Raw genomic sequence first — 16552 nt, 5'->3', positions numbered from 1 at the left:
ATCAATCTCTCTACTTGGCCTAGGAGTTTTTTTGTTGCACCATATGATATACATTGTTCAACAGGTTGTTAGCGCCCTACAAACCAAGATTAGCATGCAAGAGTTAAAAACCGGAAAGTATTTTATATATGTGTATTTCATTTAACAAATTGTCTAATTTTCAGTATTCCTTATTTTGCTTCTCCTTTAATAAGTCTTTCTCTTCTAAACTTTATGGACAACTAAGAACAATTTTAATTTCAAATCAAACTAGTGTAATATAAATATATTAATGTATATAAACTAAATTAATGAAAAATATTTATAAAATATTGTTGCCCTTTTATAAGAAAATATTTATTAAGTTTTTGAGACAACCATAAAATATAGGACATGGACATGTTGAGTTTCCAAAGTCCAAATTTAACAATTTTTATTTATTTTAAGAAGAGAGATGATAAGATCACCGAATAAAATTTTATTTTACTTCTAGTGGCATGCATGATAGTTGTATACTTGGGATTTTTTTTTTATGAAGACAATCTCAAAATAGGATAATTCACCATCCTAGTTTTCATTTATTACACATTTCTATTTTATTTCACCAAATATAATCTTCATTTGATTTTATTCCTTTTTATAAACAATCCATTTGTACTTTTTATAATTTAATTTTCATACAAATAAAGCAATAAAAGTGAATAAAAAATAAACTCAATTTTCATAGACATGTGATATCACAAAAACTAAACTAAACTCTCTTTCTCTTTCTTCTCTACCAACGACGCTGCAAACTTCATTGGTCAGACAAAAATGGAGAACGCCGACCCTTGTAGAGATTTCGTCAAAGATGTTAAGCGCATAGTCATCAAGGTATTCTTCTTCCTTTTCATCTTCATTTTCATTTTTATGTAATTGTGTATGCAATGCTTCAAAACCAAAATGGTGATGCAAATTATTAAGGTTGTTTGTTTTGATTCATTTTTAAGGTTGGAACTGCTGTTGTTACTCGCCAAGATGGAAGATTAGCAGTTGGAAAATTAGGGGCACTTTGTGAGCAGGTCAAAAAATGTTTTTTTTTTTGTGTGTTTTTATTTTGTGATGATAAAAATTGGATTTTGAATTGGGAATGTGTGACCCTTTTGAAAATAAATGGCAGATTAAGGAGCTGAACATTCTAGGATATGAAGTTATTTTGGTTTCATCAGGTGCTGTTGGCTTAGGTCGCCAAAGACTTAGATATAGAAAATTGATTCATAGTAGGTAAGTAAGATGTAATGTAGGTTTAACACTTTTTTGTTTTGTTTTGTTGATTTGTTTCACTTCATTTAAGCATTCCCTTTTGAAGTAGTTGAATTGAAATTTTACAGCTTTGCTGATCTTCAGAAGCCACAAGTTGAACTTGATGGCAAGGCTTGTGCTGCTGTTGGACAAAGCAGTCTTATGGCTACTTATGATGATTTGTTTAGTCAGGTTATTGTTGTTAATTTAATCGATTAGTTGATGTAGCATCTTATGATTTCCCTGGTTCGGATTTGATGTACTTTTTTTGTCGATTTCATTTTCAGTTATTAGTACTTTTATTATAGGATAGTTTACTTTGCTGTGTTAATTCTTTTTTCTACGTGTGTTGTAGCTGGATGTAACATCTGCGCAGCTTCTTGTTACCGACAATGATTTTAGAGACAGAGATTTTAGAAAGCAACTTTCTGAAACTGTGAAATCACTTCTATCGTTGAAAGTTATTCCAATATTCAACGAGAACGATGCAGTTAGTACTAGGAAAGCTCCATACGAGGATTCTTCTGGCATATTTTGGGATAACGACAGTTTATCGGCTTTGCTGGCGTTGGAATTAAAAGCAGATCTTCTTATTTTGTTGAGTGATGTAGACGGTCTTTATAATGGCCCTCCAAGTGATCCACAGTCGAAGCTCATTCACACATACATTAAGGAAAAGCATCAAAATGAAATTACTTTTGGAGACAAGTCTAGGGTGGGAAGAGGTGGGATGACGGCGAAAGTAACAGCTTCTGTTCATGCTGCTGATGCTGGCATTCCTGTTATCATTACCAGGTGCATATGAAAACTTATAAAATTTGTTATTTTTTTTAACGAGATTTAAATATGAACTTTTCCTGTTCCCATGTTGATGCATTAGTCAGAAGCTGTAATGCCAAAAACAGTATGAAATACATTATTTTTGTTACATACTACATGTGATTCTCATTTTTGCAAGTGGGTTCTGCAACATTTTTTTCTCCTTTCAGTGGTAACACAGCTGAAAATCTCACTAAAATCCTCCAAGGACAGCGTATTGGCACCCTCTTCCATAAAGATGCGGCTAAGTGGGTCCCGTTAAAAGAGGTTGATGTGCGTGAAATGGCAGTTGCAGCTAGGGACTGTTCCAGACGGCTTCAGGTCTCTTTTATATCTTAAACATCGCTAAGCTTTCAGTATACCATTCCTTCCGAAACATGCTAATCTCCCGATTTTACATTACAGGCCGCATCTTCAGAAGAAAGGAAACACATTTTGCTAAATATAGCCGATGCCTTGGAGTCGCATCAGAAAGAGATCAGGATCGAAAACGAAGCTGATGTTGCAGCAGCTCAAGAAGCTGGATATGAAAAATCATTAGTTGCTAGACTGGCTTTAAAAAACGAGAAGGCAAGGCAGTTCACGTAAATAAGAAATTATTTAAATTTTAGCTAACTTACTATTTATACATAATCGTTGAATTTTAAAACAAATTGCTAAATTTCTCATGATAAACTATGATAATCGACAGATTACAGGCCTTGCCAACAACATACGAATTATTGCAAACATGGAGGATCCAATTGGTCGAGTTTTAAAACGAACCGAGGTAATGAATATATATATATATATATATATATATATATATATATATATATATATATATATATATATACACACACACACACACACACACACTTGTGTTATTGTTGCCAAGTCATAAAATGATGTTTTGAATAAGTTTTTCATAGACACTTTTAATTGCACTTGATAATATTGGTTGTTGATGATCTACGATATTTCTGATAGTTTCGTTTTTATTTAGCTTGCAGAGGGGCTAATTTTGGAGAAAACATCATCTCCTTTGGGAGTTCTGTTAATTGTTTTTGAGTCTCGCCCCGATGCACTAGTACAGGTAAATCAAACATTTTCATACTTTTCTTCTGAAGGATTGGGCCTTACATTAAAATAATAAAATGAATTCATTCTTCTTACGTTACATGAATTTATTTAAATTTTAAAATCATCTACATTGTGTTTAAAAAACCATGTCTAGATTTATTAATATATGACTTTGACGCAGTTTATCTGCATTCTAAGCTAGTGTCTTCGTATAATCTGAACAGATAGCTTCCTTGGCAATACGAAGTGGGAATGGGCTTCTCTTGAAAGGAGGCAAGGAGGCTAAGAGATCAAATGCAATTTTGCACAAAGTTTAGTTTCAAATTAAATGATAACTTGTGAACTACTTTCTTTTATATTGTATTTTATTTGGCAGTTTCATCGATAAGCATTTTTTTTAGTAATTTTCCTTATCTGAAATTTCAGGTAATTACTGAAGCTATACCAGATACTGTTGGTTCAAAACTTATTGGACTTGTGACATCAAGAGCAGAAATACCCGAGCTACTTAAGGTGGGTATAGTACAAATTAATTTCTGGTTTATAAGCCTGCTCACTTTGAATATATTGGCACGTTTACCTAAGCTGGAACCTGTGTTCCATTTGATTTTCAGTTGGATGATGTAATTGATCTGGTGATTCCAAGAGGCAGCAACAAACTTGTTTCTGATATCAAAAGTTCCACGAAAATCCCTGTTCTAGGTCATGCTGGTAAGACCTTTCTGCTTGATATGGTATGGTAAATCCTTTTTTAGACGATATAATAGTGACTATTGCGTATGATGTTATTCTGTTGTCAAAATCAGATGGAATTTGTCACGTCTATGTTGATAAATCTGCAAATCTGGAGATGGCTAAGCAGATTGTACTCGATGCAAAAACAGATTATCCAGCAGGCTGCAATGCCATGGTAATTTAATTTACGTGATGATACTGCAAGCGTTGTTACTTTTCACCACCATGTGTAATTCACGTTATTTAAATTTCAACTTTTAGGAAACACTTCTTGTTCATAAGGATTTGGTAGAGAAAGGCTGGATAAATAATATTATCGTCGACTTGCGGACAGAAGGTATGAATTTTGGCATACTGTCCTATACTAAGAGAATTATCTGTTGCCGTCCTTTGTATGATTGAAAACCAATTTCTTTAAGTCAAACGAGTTCTTACACTGATTATAAAATTTAGCTTGTAATGTTTCTGGAATAGTGAAATTATCTAAAATTTATGCAGGCGTTACGATATATGGAGGACCCAAAGCAAGTTCTCTATTAGCTATTCCACTTGCTCGTTCACTACATCACGAGTATTGTTCGTTGGCTTGCACTGTTGAAATCGTTGATGATGTTTATGCAGCTATCGGTCATATAAATCTTTATGGAAGGCACGTCACTCATATTTCTTGATTATAATTTTGTTGAAGCATATTTTCTTTTCTAAAATTGTCGCTGTTTCTCCTTTGTGGCAGTGCACATACTGATTCCATTATCACGGAAGATCATGAAGTAGCTGATGTATTTCTTCGTCAAGTCGACAGGTATTGTTCGCGGAAAAACTTTTTTTTTAAGCAATTAACCCTTTTTCGAGATTACATCTCATCATAAAGTGGCATGTATATGTGAATAATGTTTGTTATTTTATCGGCAGTGCTGCTGTGTTTCACAATGCTAGTACAAGATTCAGCGACGGAGCACGATTTGGATTAGGCGCAGAGGTATGTTATCAGAAAATATTGTTTTTACTGTTAGTAAGCTTTGCGCTAAGCTTGTTGATTTAATTCAAAATTTCATTTCCGGCTTTAATAGGTTGGAATAAGTACAAGCCGGATTCACGCACGAGGTCCGGTAGGAGTTGATGGATTGTTAACAACCAGATGGTAAGAGCTGACAACAGCAAATAAACCTTCTAATAGGCTTATAAAAATGGATCATAACTGTTACATTAACAATTCATTTGCCATTGCAGGATTCTCAAAGGAAGTGGACAAGTTGTAGATGGTGATAAAGCAGTTAGCTACACCCACAAAGACATAACTCCTTGATTTGTACATTTTGCTAGTGAAAGTCCACATCAAGGGAGGGGAGGCAGGGAATGTCACTTGGTTGTACTTTATTTTCTTTAGTCTTTTTTTTTTCTCTTCTTTTCTGTATTGAGAGTGAGTTCAAATTGTACAATGTTGATGATAATTTGCATTAACTGCTTTTGTATTTATTGTCTGTACAATAAAATTGCTTACTTTCCAACATTAGGAAATTGGTGGTCATTGTGCAACAATTTTTTTTCCAAGTTATTCCAGATTTTTTTTCCAAGTTAAAGGACTACATAGTTATATTAATAATTTGATAAAAAAATTCTTTGGTGAACTAATATTGTAACATTATTTTTCATTGGTGATAAAAAAAACTTTCGATGATTAATGTTTTTAGTTGTAAAATAAAGTGGTGATATTTAAGTTTTGGAAGTGCCTAACTAGGGGTTTGTTCCACTTATAAGTCAGACTAAACCTGTAGACTATTTCATATTTGTTATAACATTCTTTCCACTTTAGCCTATTTTTGCCAATGCAACCAGGATCATCCACTTAAAAACCATACATTGATTATACTTTTCTTAGAGATAAAACATAGGTCTTTTTCCTTACTGCTCCTGAGTGTAAAATACTTGCACAACAGCTTTCAAATTGAACTAGGTGAGGAAAAGGTGAAAAACAATTAAAACATTTGGTAGCAGTTTTTAGTAAGAAAGCAGTATTAATCTTACATATGTTAGTGTATGTAAATGTAAATATTCTTTATTTTCAAACATTGTCTTACAATTGCATAGCTTAGCTCATTCAATATCTTCGCATGGAGTTGTATGCTAAGATAAACTCCTCACACCCACATTTTCAATTTCTAATATAATAATAATAATGATATCTTACATTATAGACTTTTTGAATCATCAAAATCCTCTATGGCTCTACCATCACATCACACGGCGGTCCGACAAAAAATGTGAACACTCGATTGGTCCCATGATAAGGAAATTTACCTGTCAAAGAATCCCAATTTTGCAACCCTCAAATAATTTGAAAAACTTCTGTACATAACACCAAAAGTAACACAACTTTTGAACAAAATGCCAAACTTATGCCCCTCACATAGACACTGACCTTTCAAGTATAAATTATGGCAACACTCATTCTATACGAAACTGACTTGTACAATATGCAGGAAGGAGCATTGTGATTAACAATAAAAGGAAATAGTATGAAACGAACATATTTCATTTCAGACTCAAGAACTTACTACCTCCTAAGCGCATGACATGCTAAGAATTTGGAAGGCAGAAGCCTCACATGACTATCTCTGGATTCAAAATGCTTGTTTTGATTTCCTTGTGGGGTAAAACCACACCACCATTGCTGTAAACTTCATCACACACATGGACATCTTCTCCAAGGATAGTCATATTCTCCACACGAGCCCATTGCCCCACAGTGGAATGCCACCCAATGATGCTGCTGGATATGCAAGCATGCTTCTTAATCCGGACTCCTCGCATTACAGTGCAGCTTGAAAGCCTGACACCAGACTCAATAATGCAGGCAGGACCAATTGCTACATCAGGTCCAATGAGACATCCCTCGCCAATTTTGGCTGTCTCATGCACAATTACATTCCCCAAAATGTGAGGGCCACTGGCCAACTTGGAAGAAGTGTTTTTCCTCAGTGAGTCCAGGTAGAGTCTCAGGCCTGTGATATAGTCCCTGGGTTGTCCAATGTCCATCCAGAATCCTGGCAGAACCATTGCATATAGCTTTTTGTTTGCTGCAATCTTTGGAAAAACCTCTTTCTCGATAGAAGTGGGTCTCAGTTCAATATGATCCAAAACTGAGGGGTTCAATAGGTATATTCCAGCATTGATTTTGTTACCAACAAATAACTTTGGTTTCTCCACAAATTTCTCAACCTCGCCAGTGGTCTCTTCCATCACAACTACACCATATTTTGATGGCTCGTCAACCTGCACAAGTATTTACATGTATGAAATAAATATATTGAATGCTATAATTTGCAATAGACGTTTTTCTCAATTCTGTTACCTTTGTCACCATTATGGAAGCCTCTCCTCCATGGGATTTGTGGAATTTTATCATTTCTTTAAGCGGATACTCACTGATAACATCACTGTTGAGAACAAAAAAAGGCTCACCAGAACCATCTATCAGCTTATCTCTGGCTAGAGCCAAGGGACCTGCGGTCCCCAATGGTTCAGTTTCTTGAGAGCAAGTGATTTTGATGTCGAGCTTTTCCTCAAAATCCTTCAAGAAATTCAACATCACCTGCAAGAGGAAGGGTTAACAGATTCAAAATAAAGAAACTTTGTTTTCATATATGTCCGTGAGAATGACTGCACACGATTAGGTAAAGAGTGGCACAATCCTTACCTCTGGTTGGTAATTGATAGCCAACACCACTTCAGTAACTCCAATGTCCTTAAGAGCCTCTATCTGCAAAACAAATTAAATGGAAAAACACAAGACATGATAGTTTATTAAGCCATACTAAGACAAATATACATAAACATAAATAAATATTTAAGTCTTGCACCTGCATGTACTCACAGGCCGTGATGGGATAATGAGAGGAACAAAATATCACAAAAGGAGAAGAATTAATATTAAGTGAAACTTAATACCTTCTCAAGCAAACAACAACAATTTCCCCAATTTTTTGAGGAATGGGGAAGAATATATAATAATAATAAGCAAACATGAACAAAAACGCACTATATTAACCTTAAACACGGTGATGGAGGAAGCAGATATCAAAAGCAATCTAAATCAACTCATTCAGAAAATATATACTTTGACATACTAAACTGAAAAATAGATGTATTGTTTCTCTGACTCAAGCAACAAAAGGAAACTTCTTTTTCTAGTATCTCGAGAATAGTGTCACATGGCAACACAAAAAAACACAACCTCCTCCGATTAAGCTTTTCCTGGTGTTGGACAAGTGTCGGTTTGTACAACACCCGTACAACACATGTCGGATAACTCAGGGAAGTATCCTTAAAAACAATTTTTTCCTTTGCTTCGACACACCATAGACTGCAATACTATTATAATGGACACCTCTAAAAAAGTAGAACACAGTTTTTAATAGTAATATAGTAGAATTTTAATTAGGTAGGAGACAATTAATGAGGGGGTTAAAGACCTCAAAATTTGATTACATTATGTTCAGTTTTTTGGTAGGAGATGGATAGGTGAAGGTGAAATACTAGCCTATCTTATTTTAAATTTTATTGGTTGTTGCAAAATTTTTAGAGAATTTGGGAAGACCCAATGTTGGTTATTGCCTTGTTGGACATGAAAAAATGTTGCGGATGATTTATCCAAGGGTCAATAAGCATGCTAACTCATTCCGCTGAAAATTTCTGCAAAATTAATTTTGGCTATGCAGCATTCATGCAAAACTCTGATCCATGATACAAAGGAGAAAATATAACATAGAGGCTATTAAAAAACAAAACCCATCTCTAATTTACTCAAGCTAGCATAGCGTTTGTAAGACTTCAAGAAAAGAGGTATCGAAAGCCTTACCTGGTGTAGAATCATAGGTTTGTTAGCAAAATCAACAAGAGGCTTGGGAACACTGAGTGTCAATGGCCTCAACCTTGTTCCGAACCCTCCAACCAGAATCAATGCCTTCATTGTGATGTGTCCTTTGTTTTCCAGTAAAATTATAAATTTTGAAGCAGACCTAGAAAGGCTAACAGATACCACAATAAGATATGAGAAAACAACATCCACACTGTCCTATAAATATGCACGACAGAAATAAATAACTTGCAAGGAACTCTTCAGTTACATTTGTATAAATAAAACAATTGACAAAGATTTTACACCTGAGCTGACAACTGTACAGAGCGTGACACGGATGTAGCTATAGATGGTAACTGAAATCAACAAGCAAAAAAAAAAGGATAAAGCATAAGATACAAGGCTCTAAAAACTCATTACAAGAATCAAGCGAGATGCCCATACTCGTGTCATTACAAGAACCATGGATCTAGGAACGGAAGTAAAAGGGACTCAAAAGGTTTAGATGTATATGAAAACAAAGACAAAATCCAGCTATGAAACGTGACTAGATTTTAAGGAGAACAACAAAAACGGTTTAATCCTGCAGATGGTTGATCTATTATTGGTATCATATTCAAACAAGGATTGCCGTATGTGGTAAGCATTACTTCTTAGCTTTGGAAAATAATCGTTTTTGTTTTCAAAAACACCCACAGAAAGCTAGTTTATTTAGAAAAGAAATGTGATATTTCTCCAAAAGTAAGCCAATCCAACCCGGCACTCAACTTCTGCTTGTAATTCAAGTATGAGGCTGTTTCCTTCTATCAATGTGAGAAGATTTCCAATATAGCTTTCATAATAAAATAAAAATAACCTCCACTTAAGAAGCTTTCAAAGTAAAGTGCATTGCTTAATTCAACATTATATCACCAAATCACTAAGTTTGGCTACTAAAGGAAGAAATCTGTAATAATTCAATTATTCCAAACAGCCACCCTTTGCCACATTGCTTACCATATCAACAAGCTTTGGAATAAAACAAAAGATTGAGTCAGGTTAGAATTAGATCACATAATCACATTTCTCATATGAAGGTAGAGCAATTACGCGTCTACTAAAACCCGATATGGAAAAAGGCTTTTTACATTATATTTAAGAATAAGTTTCTCAAACAAGAAAACTGCAAGGGAAAAATATACAAGTGAGCGTTAACTTAATTATCTAGCTGAAGCAATTTTGTTTCTTTTTCGTCTTTAACTCCCATACTCCACCAACCTAATTGCGAAAAAGATCATTATGTTGGGAGGTTGGGGTAGTGGTTATTACCTGAAGCATTCCCATTTTGATATTAAAATCCCTAATAATGAAGGTAAAGTTTTCCTGATGTTACATTCCACTAACCACTGTGGTCAACCCCATTAGGTTATAGCTGAACCTAGCTTTTACAAATAAAAACATACTGAAAGAATCTTCTAATCTTAGATCCATTGGTCCCTCCCAACCTCAACAACCCACCTCTTACATCTCTACATTGCATCATAAATTTCAGTACTAAATAATTTTTCAAATAATTTTCACCACAAATACATACATATCTACATACAGCAAAAAGCTTAAACTGAAAGCAAACAAAACAAATAAAACACAATTACAGAATAGATCTGATGACTAGCCCACAATTTCGTTGACACAATTACACAAACACCTTGTGAACGCGACTAAATTCAGAAAAAAAATAAAATAAACGGTGATTGCAATGCATATGAATTAACCTAAACAAAATCCATGCAGAACGTAAAGATGAAAAGGGGATAAAACCTGAAGAAAGGGAAGGGTGGGGAATGAGAAACGAAGCCCCTGAGAGTGGAAGAAGTCAAGAAGAAGAGTCAGAATGGGGTGTGTTGAAACAGAACAACAGCCTGACACAACGCAACTGTCCGGTCAATGAGCTGTAGCGATCGGATTGGTCATCGCTTGTCATCTTCCTTATATATACGCGCCAACCAAACAAGGCCTTAAATAGGTTAAGTCACAGTGACGCACGAACCCCTTTTTTTTCTTTCAATTATTTCATTTTTTATATTTAATTAATTGAGTTTTCCTTTTTAATTCCTCACGTAACATTGATGCTTTGTTTGGTGTCACCAGCGTCGGTGGTTTCGGCTTTTGCGTTAGGATCTCCTCTTTATTGTCCATGGTCGTTATTTACGTCTTTAAATATATATATTTTTGTTTGTTCCTATTTTTTTTTATTAATGCTTTCCTTTTAAATAATTCATTTTTTTACACTATAAAACAAATCACAACCAATCAAATCAAAAAGTAAAATTAGAGTTATAATATTTTGTTATTTAAAAAAATTCTACTGTTTGACTAAAAATTTAAAAGTAAATTAATAAAAGAAATAATAATCAAATCAAAAGTGTAATATCCTTTTATTATATATATATATATATATATATATATATATATATATATATATATATATATATATATATATATATATATATATTATTTTTTCTTTTTTAACAAACTTTTTATTTAATTTGAGTGATTATTTTTTTTTAAAAAGTGCTATTTAATGCAATTATGCAAATAATAGAATTTAGAATTACATATATATATTTAAATAAAACGAAATCTTTTCACTTGAAATTAGCCAATATTTATCTAGGCATTCATGATTTTTTGAGTTTCCCTTGTATAATAGATGGTTAAGAGCCTTTAAAATTAAGCATGATAAATATATTCGGACTCACCGATTTCGTCTCAAATCTAAGAATAAAAATTGATTTAATTGGGACGGGAGTGTAGGAAATACTCAGTTTTTAATTATGGGTGTGAGGGCGGAGGATGTTAGTATGCACCCACCCCCACCTCATCCCTCCCTAATAAATTTAATTGATTATTCTTTATTTTTAATAAATTTATTACTCATTTATCTTTCTTAATTTTAAAATATTAAGTTTATTAGAATTATTATTCATATTTTGAAATTACAGATTAAATAAAAATATCAAGTATTATGATTATTCTTAAAATGACCAATTATTTAATTTAATTATTGATTTTTGTCACGAAAAATTATGTATTTTAATTTCTTTTTTACAATTTATGCAGATGGGCGGGGGCGAGGCGAGGAAACTCGTTCCTCGTTTGGGGCAGGGACGGTAGGTAAATATTATTACCCCCGATTGGGATTGGGTTTGGGGACAGAGTTGGTTCAGGGAGATGGGGGCGAGGCTGATAATGCTTAAAATCGTTCTGGACCCGCCATGTTGCCACACCTATTTAAAATGATCTATATATTAAAAAATTCACTTATCAAAGAATAAATATATCCAAAATAGGCTCGGACAAGAGAAAAGAAAAGGGTTATGCAATGCAAAAAATAAATAAATCAACACATAGAAATAAATGATATATAAGCACCAATGTGCTTTCACTATTTTATATTCAAATTAGATAGGTGTCACCATGTATATCAGGTTCGTTATAATAACAAATATTGCATATGTTATATAGTAATGATCGTAGTGATCAATGCATAAATAACACTAATTAGAGTGTACTTAGATCATACTTCATTATAACAAGAGGTTCACCTCAATTATGATCACACATTACTTCACTCACATAGTATTTATTTGCATACCCTTTGTCTAATTTTGATATTAGAGTGCCTTTGGAAGAACACTCCCTTTTAGGAATGGCAACATAACTTATACATGTTGGGTGCCCATCCGAACTCGCTCCGAATTTGACAAGAAAAACTCGTTTTGACTGAATTTGTATTCGGGTTTTTCCTGATTATAAAATATGGGGACGGTTCGGATAATGGGGACACTAGTACCCACCCCGAACTCGTCTCCGAACTCGTCACATTTATTTTATTATGTACTTTATTATTTTAGTTTTGATAATTTAGAATATTAAATATGTGGTTAGTATTTTTTTTATATTTTGATTTGTATTTATTATTTAAAATATTTGAAATGTATGCATGGAATTTTTTAAGATTTTTTTATTTTATTATTTGTAATGTAATTTGATTTTGAAAAAAAATATTTTTATTAAAAAATATGATTTCACTAATAGATGGTGGCAGAGCGAGGATATCGAACCTGTTTGAAACGAGTTTGGGTTTTGATTCTCCATTCCCGATGGAGATTGGGACAAAAAATGAAGATTATTTTGGGATTCGGGTTTGGGTTTGGGAGAGGTAAAAACCGCTCTTAACCCGACCCATTTCCATGCCCACTGTAACACCCTTCTAAAATACCCCAAAAATTAATTAAAATAATAAACATATAATCAGAGTAATAGTGCACCAAGGGTGTCACACAAACATTCCACACCATTTAAACAATATAACAATCATGCTCTTTTATTTAATTTAAATATAAAGTATTTGCACAATTACGCAGCGGATAGAGATCAACTCAATCATGCAAAACATGTAACATCACATGTAATTTAGTTCAACAACAACAACAATAATAATCAAAGTGTTCCCGCCCGATGTTACATCTATCAGAGCATGACCCACTAGGGAGACTACACTAGACTCCAAGCATTTGCTTCTACTCAACTCATTTCTCGTTACCTGAAAAATAGTTGTAAGGGTGAGTTCCTCAATCAATATAATAAGCATTATAAAACAACATGTAATGCCAAGTAATTAACACATCAATCACCCTAATTGCAATACTCATTCAGTAATAGCTCATTGGCTTAAACATCATACTCAACATCAATATACAATACCAGTATAATCTCAAATCATACTTAACAATAACACAACACACGTATAATATTGGAACACATCCATTCATATTATACGCCATACATATTTTTATGCAATGAGACTCTACACATGCGGTACCGACTATTCTCGAACATATAGTTCAAGCTCACCGATCCCTCCAGATACGGCTACTAAGCTCACTAGTCCCACTCATTTGAGACCTAGTGACTCACTCACTAATTCCTCACCATGGGAATTAGCTACAGCCCCGAAGGCTAGACTATGCACACTAATCATCTAGTATGCAAACATCAACAACAACCCACAATGGTTCACTCACTAATTCCTCACTATGGGAATTAGCTACAGCCCCGAAGGCTATGCCATGCATGCTAATCATCTAGCAATGCAACATCAACAATAATTCAAGAATAAACATATGCTCACACTCGGAGCCATACAACAGTCCATTCACACATACATGCATAATATATACATTCACAGCACCATGTACATCATTATACATCATCAATCCTTCATCACATAAGCATGTCAGATTATATCAAACAACAACCACAATATTAGTACATTTCAATATTGCATATACTGCTCAAAACAGCGGGAATTTATCCCTATTACACCATAGGCAACATAGGTCAACCCTCAATTAGGTACACCAGGTTTAAAAACAATAATTTTTCACTCTGCAACAGTGTTAACCGGTTAACGCCCTGGGTTAACCGGTTAACGCAGGCAAAACTCACTTTCTGGCAAAACGCAACAGTGTTAACCGGTTAACGCCCTGGGTTAACCGGTTAACGCAGGCAAAAACTCAATATTTTCACATTTCAATACAGTGTTAACCGGTTAACACCCTGGGTTAACCGGTTAACGCAGGCCAAACAACAATTCCTGCGCTAACACACGGCAGAATGCAGAATTCCGCCGTTGGAAGACTTCCGGACCTCCGATTCCGATTCCGTAAACAGCTATACGATCGGGAAAAACATTACTCACACAAATACCGATTTAATTTCAACTTTCAACACAGTTCATCCAACAACATTTCAACATTTACAAATCCCAATTAGGGTCAAATTAACGGTTTATCACTACCCATGACATATTATCCCAAAATACCCATTAATCGACGATAAACCCCCCTTACCTTAACAATCCGGCGAATCTTTGAGCTTCAAGCCTTTCCGTTCTTCAACCTTTGCTCTTCAGCTCCTTTCTCCTCTTCTCTGCCCTTTTCCTTTTTCACGATTTCTCTGTTTTCACGTGAAAATGTTTTTACTCCCCCTGGGCTTTTTCCTTAATTCCAACTTATATATATTTTCCAAATAATAATTATTATTCCAAAATAATAATAATTCAAAAAATAATAATAATAATAAAATTTCTAATTATTTAATTAAATTAATAATTAAATTATTAACTCAATTCAAATAATTATTTTGTTATTATCGGGGTGTTACAACTCTCCCCCACTAAAAGAGTTTTCGTCCTCGAAAACATACCTCAAGCGAACAACTCTGGATAAGATTCCTTCATCTTACTCTCCAGTTCCCAAGTCACGTTGCCACCTGCTGGCCCCCCCCAAGCTACCTTCACCAAGGCAATCTCTTTACCCCGCAACTGCTTCAACTCTCGATCCTCGATCCTCATAGGTGATGTTTCAACAGTCAGGTTATCTCTCACCTGTACATCATCTATTTGGACTACATGCGACGGATCATGAATGTACCTCCTCAACTGAGACACATGAAAAACTTCATGCAAATTCGCAAGCGACGGCGGTAAGGCGATACGATAGGCTACTTCTCCTATCCTCTCCAAAATCTGATAAGGACCAATAAATCGAGGTGTCAACTTCTTCGACTTCAAAGCTCGACCAACACCAGTTATCGGAGTGACGCGAAGAAACACATGATCTCCCTCTTGGAACTCAAGTGACTTCCTCCTCTTATCGTGATAACTCTTCTGACGACTCTGAGCAATTCTCATCTTCTCCTGAATCATCTTAATCTTTTCCGTAGTTTGTTGAACAATCTCCGGTCCAACCACAGCACTCTCACCGGACTCATACCAACATAAAGGTGTCCGACATCTCCTACCATACAAAGCTTCAAACGGTGCCATACCAATGCTCGAATGAAAACTATTGTTGTAGGTGAACTCAATCAAAGGCAAATAACAATCCCAAGCACCTCCTTTTTCTAAAACACAAGCTCTCAAAAGATCCTCCAGTGACTGAATCGTCCTCTCAGTCTGACCATCAGTCTGCGGGTGATATGCAGAACTCAATCTCAGTTTAGTTCCCAAAGCCTTCTGCAAACCTTCCCAGAACTTCGATGTAAATCTAGGATCTCTGTCCGAAACAATACTAGACGGAATACCATGCAAACTTACAATCTTCTCAATATACAACTCGGCTAATCTCTCTAACGGATAATCCATTCTGATCGGAATGAAATGAGCCGATTTTGTCAATCTGTCAACAATCACCCAAATAGCTTCAAAATTCCTACTTGTCCTCGGTAAACCCGAAACAAAATCCATACTGATACTATCCCACTTCCACTCTGGAATAGCCAACGGTTGCATTAGTCCAGACGGCTTCTGATGCTCAATCTTTGACTTCTGACAAGTCAAACAAGAATAAACAAAACTCGCAATTTCTCTTTTCATTCCCGGCCACCAAAATAACTTCTTCAAATCATGATACATCTTCGTAGCTCCAGGATGAATACTTAAGCCACTACGATGTCCCTCCTCAAGAATACTCTTCTTAAGCTCAATAACATTCGGAATACACACCCGACTACCAAATTTCAAAACACCATTCTCATCAACTCTGAATTCACCACCTCGACCTTGATTCACTAAAGTCAACTTATCAACCAAATGCATATCGGATTTCTGACCCTCTCTGATCTCCTCCAGAATACCACTCGTTAACTTCAACATTCCCAATTTAACACTGTTGTGAGTACTCTCACACACCAAACTCAAGTCTCTAAACTGCTCAATTAAATCCAATTCCTTAACCATTAACATAGACATATGTAATGATTTCCGACTCA

General features: G+C 34.8%; 2 protein-coding genes across 5 annotated transcripts; one reads left to right on the top strand and one right to left on the bottom strand.

Annotated features, from left to right (window-relative positions):
• The first annotated feature begins 656 nt into the window (after window positions 1-656).
• On the top strand, window positions 657-5386 carry LOC127083871 (delta-1-pyrroline-5-carboxylate synthase). The gene is made up of 19 exons (XM_051024232.1): window positions 657-852; window positions 969-1040; window positions 1139-1242; window positions 1350-1452; window positions 1616-2055; window positions 2250-2400; window positions 2485-2649; window positions 2771-2848; window positions 3065-3154; window positions 3366-3452; window positions 3568-3654; window positions 3756-3852; window positions 3948-4051; window positions 4138-4213; window positions 4375-4525; window positions 4610-4678; window positions 4789-4855; window positions 4947-5017; window positions 5107-5386. The coding sequence occupies exons 1-19, from the start codon at window positions 793-795 to the stop codon at window positions 5180-5182; spliced, it is 2148 nt and encodes a 715-aa protein (XP_050880189.1). The 5' UTR covers window positions 657-792; the 3' UTR covers window positions 5183-5386.
• An 821-nt stretch (window positions 5387-6207) lies between these two features.
• On the bottom strand, window positions 6208-10814 carry LOC127083870 (mannose-1-phosphate guanylyltransferase 1). Of its 4 annotated transcripts, none has more exons than XM_051024228.1 (6): window positions 10535-10814; window positions 9040-9090; window positions 8735-8894; window positions 7574-7636; window positions 7229-7468; window positions 6208-7149 (listed from the first exon to the last, which is right to left on the bottom strand). In XM_051024228.1, exons 3-6 carry the CDS (start codon window positions 8843-8845, stop codon window positions 6478-6480), a joined length of 1086 nt encoding a protein of 361 aa, XP_050880185.1. In that variant the 5' UTR covers window positions 8846-8894; window positions 9040-9090; window positions 10535-10814; the 3' UTR covers window positions 6208-6477. The 4 variants fall into 4 exon arrangements, with proteins under 4 accessions (XP_050880185.1, XP_050880184.1, XP_050880186.1 ...); XM_051024227.1 differs by having other exon boundaries at window positions 8735-8903; window positions 10535-10812; XM_051024229.1 differs by lacking the exon at window positions 9040-9090.
• Between the last annotated feature and the right edge of the window lie 5738 nt (window positions 10815-16552).

Source organism: Lathyrus oleraceus, chromosome 5 (genome assembly GCF_024323335.1).
Source record: "Lathyrus oleraceus cultivar Zhongwan6 chromosome 5, CAAS_Psat_ZW6_1.0, whole genome shotgun sequence".
In the NCBI taxonomy this organism is placed as follows: domain Eukaryota; kingdom Viridiplantae; phylum Streptophyta; class Magnoliopsida; order Fabales; family Fabaceae; genus Lathyrus; species Lathyrus oleraceus.
This window is presented reverse-complemented; position numbering and strand designations above follow the sequence as displayed.

Coding starts and splice junctions, on each gene's coding strand:
- LOC127083871 (XM_051024232.1), top strand. CDS start 793: ATGGAGAACGCCGACCCTTGTAGAGATTTCGTCAAAGATGTTAAGCGC. Junction 2,056..2,249: donor ATTCCTGTTATCATTACCAG/GTGCATATGAAA, acceptor TTCTCCTTTCAG/TGGTAACACAGCTGAAAATC. Junction 4,526..4,609: donor CATATAAATCTTTATGGAAG/GCACGTCACTCA, acceptor CCTTTGTGGCAG/TGCACATACTGATTCCATTA.
- LOC127083870 (XM_051024228.1), bottom strand. CDS start 8,845: ATGAAGGCATTGATTCTGGTTGGAGGGTTCGGAACAAGGTTGAGGCCA. Junction 7,637..8,734: donor AACCTATGATTCTACACCAG/GTAAGGCTTTCG, acceptor TTTGTTTTGCAG/ATAGAGGCTCTTAAGGACAT. Junction 7,150..7,228: donor CTTCCATAATGGTGACAAAG/GTAACAGAATTG, acceptor ATACTTGTGCAG/GTTGACGAGCCATCAAAATA.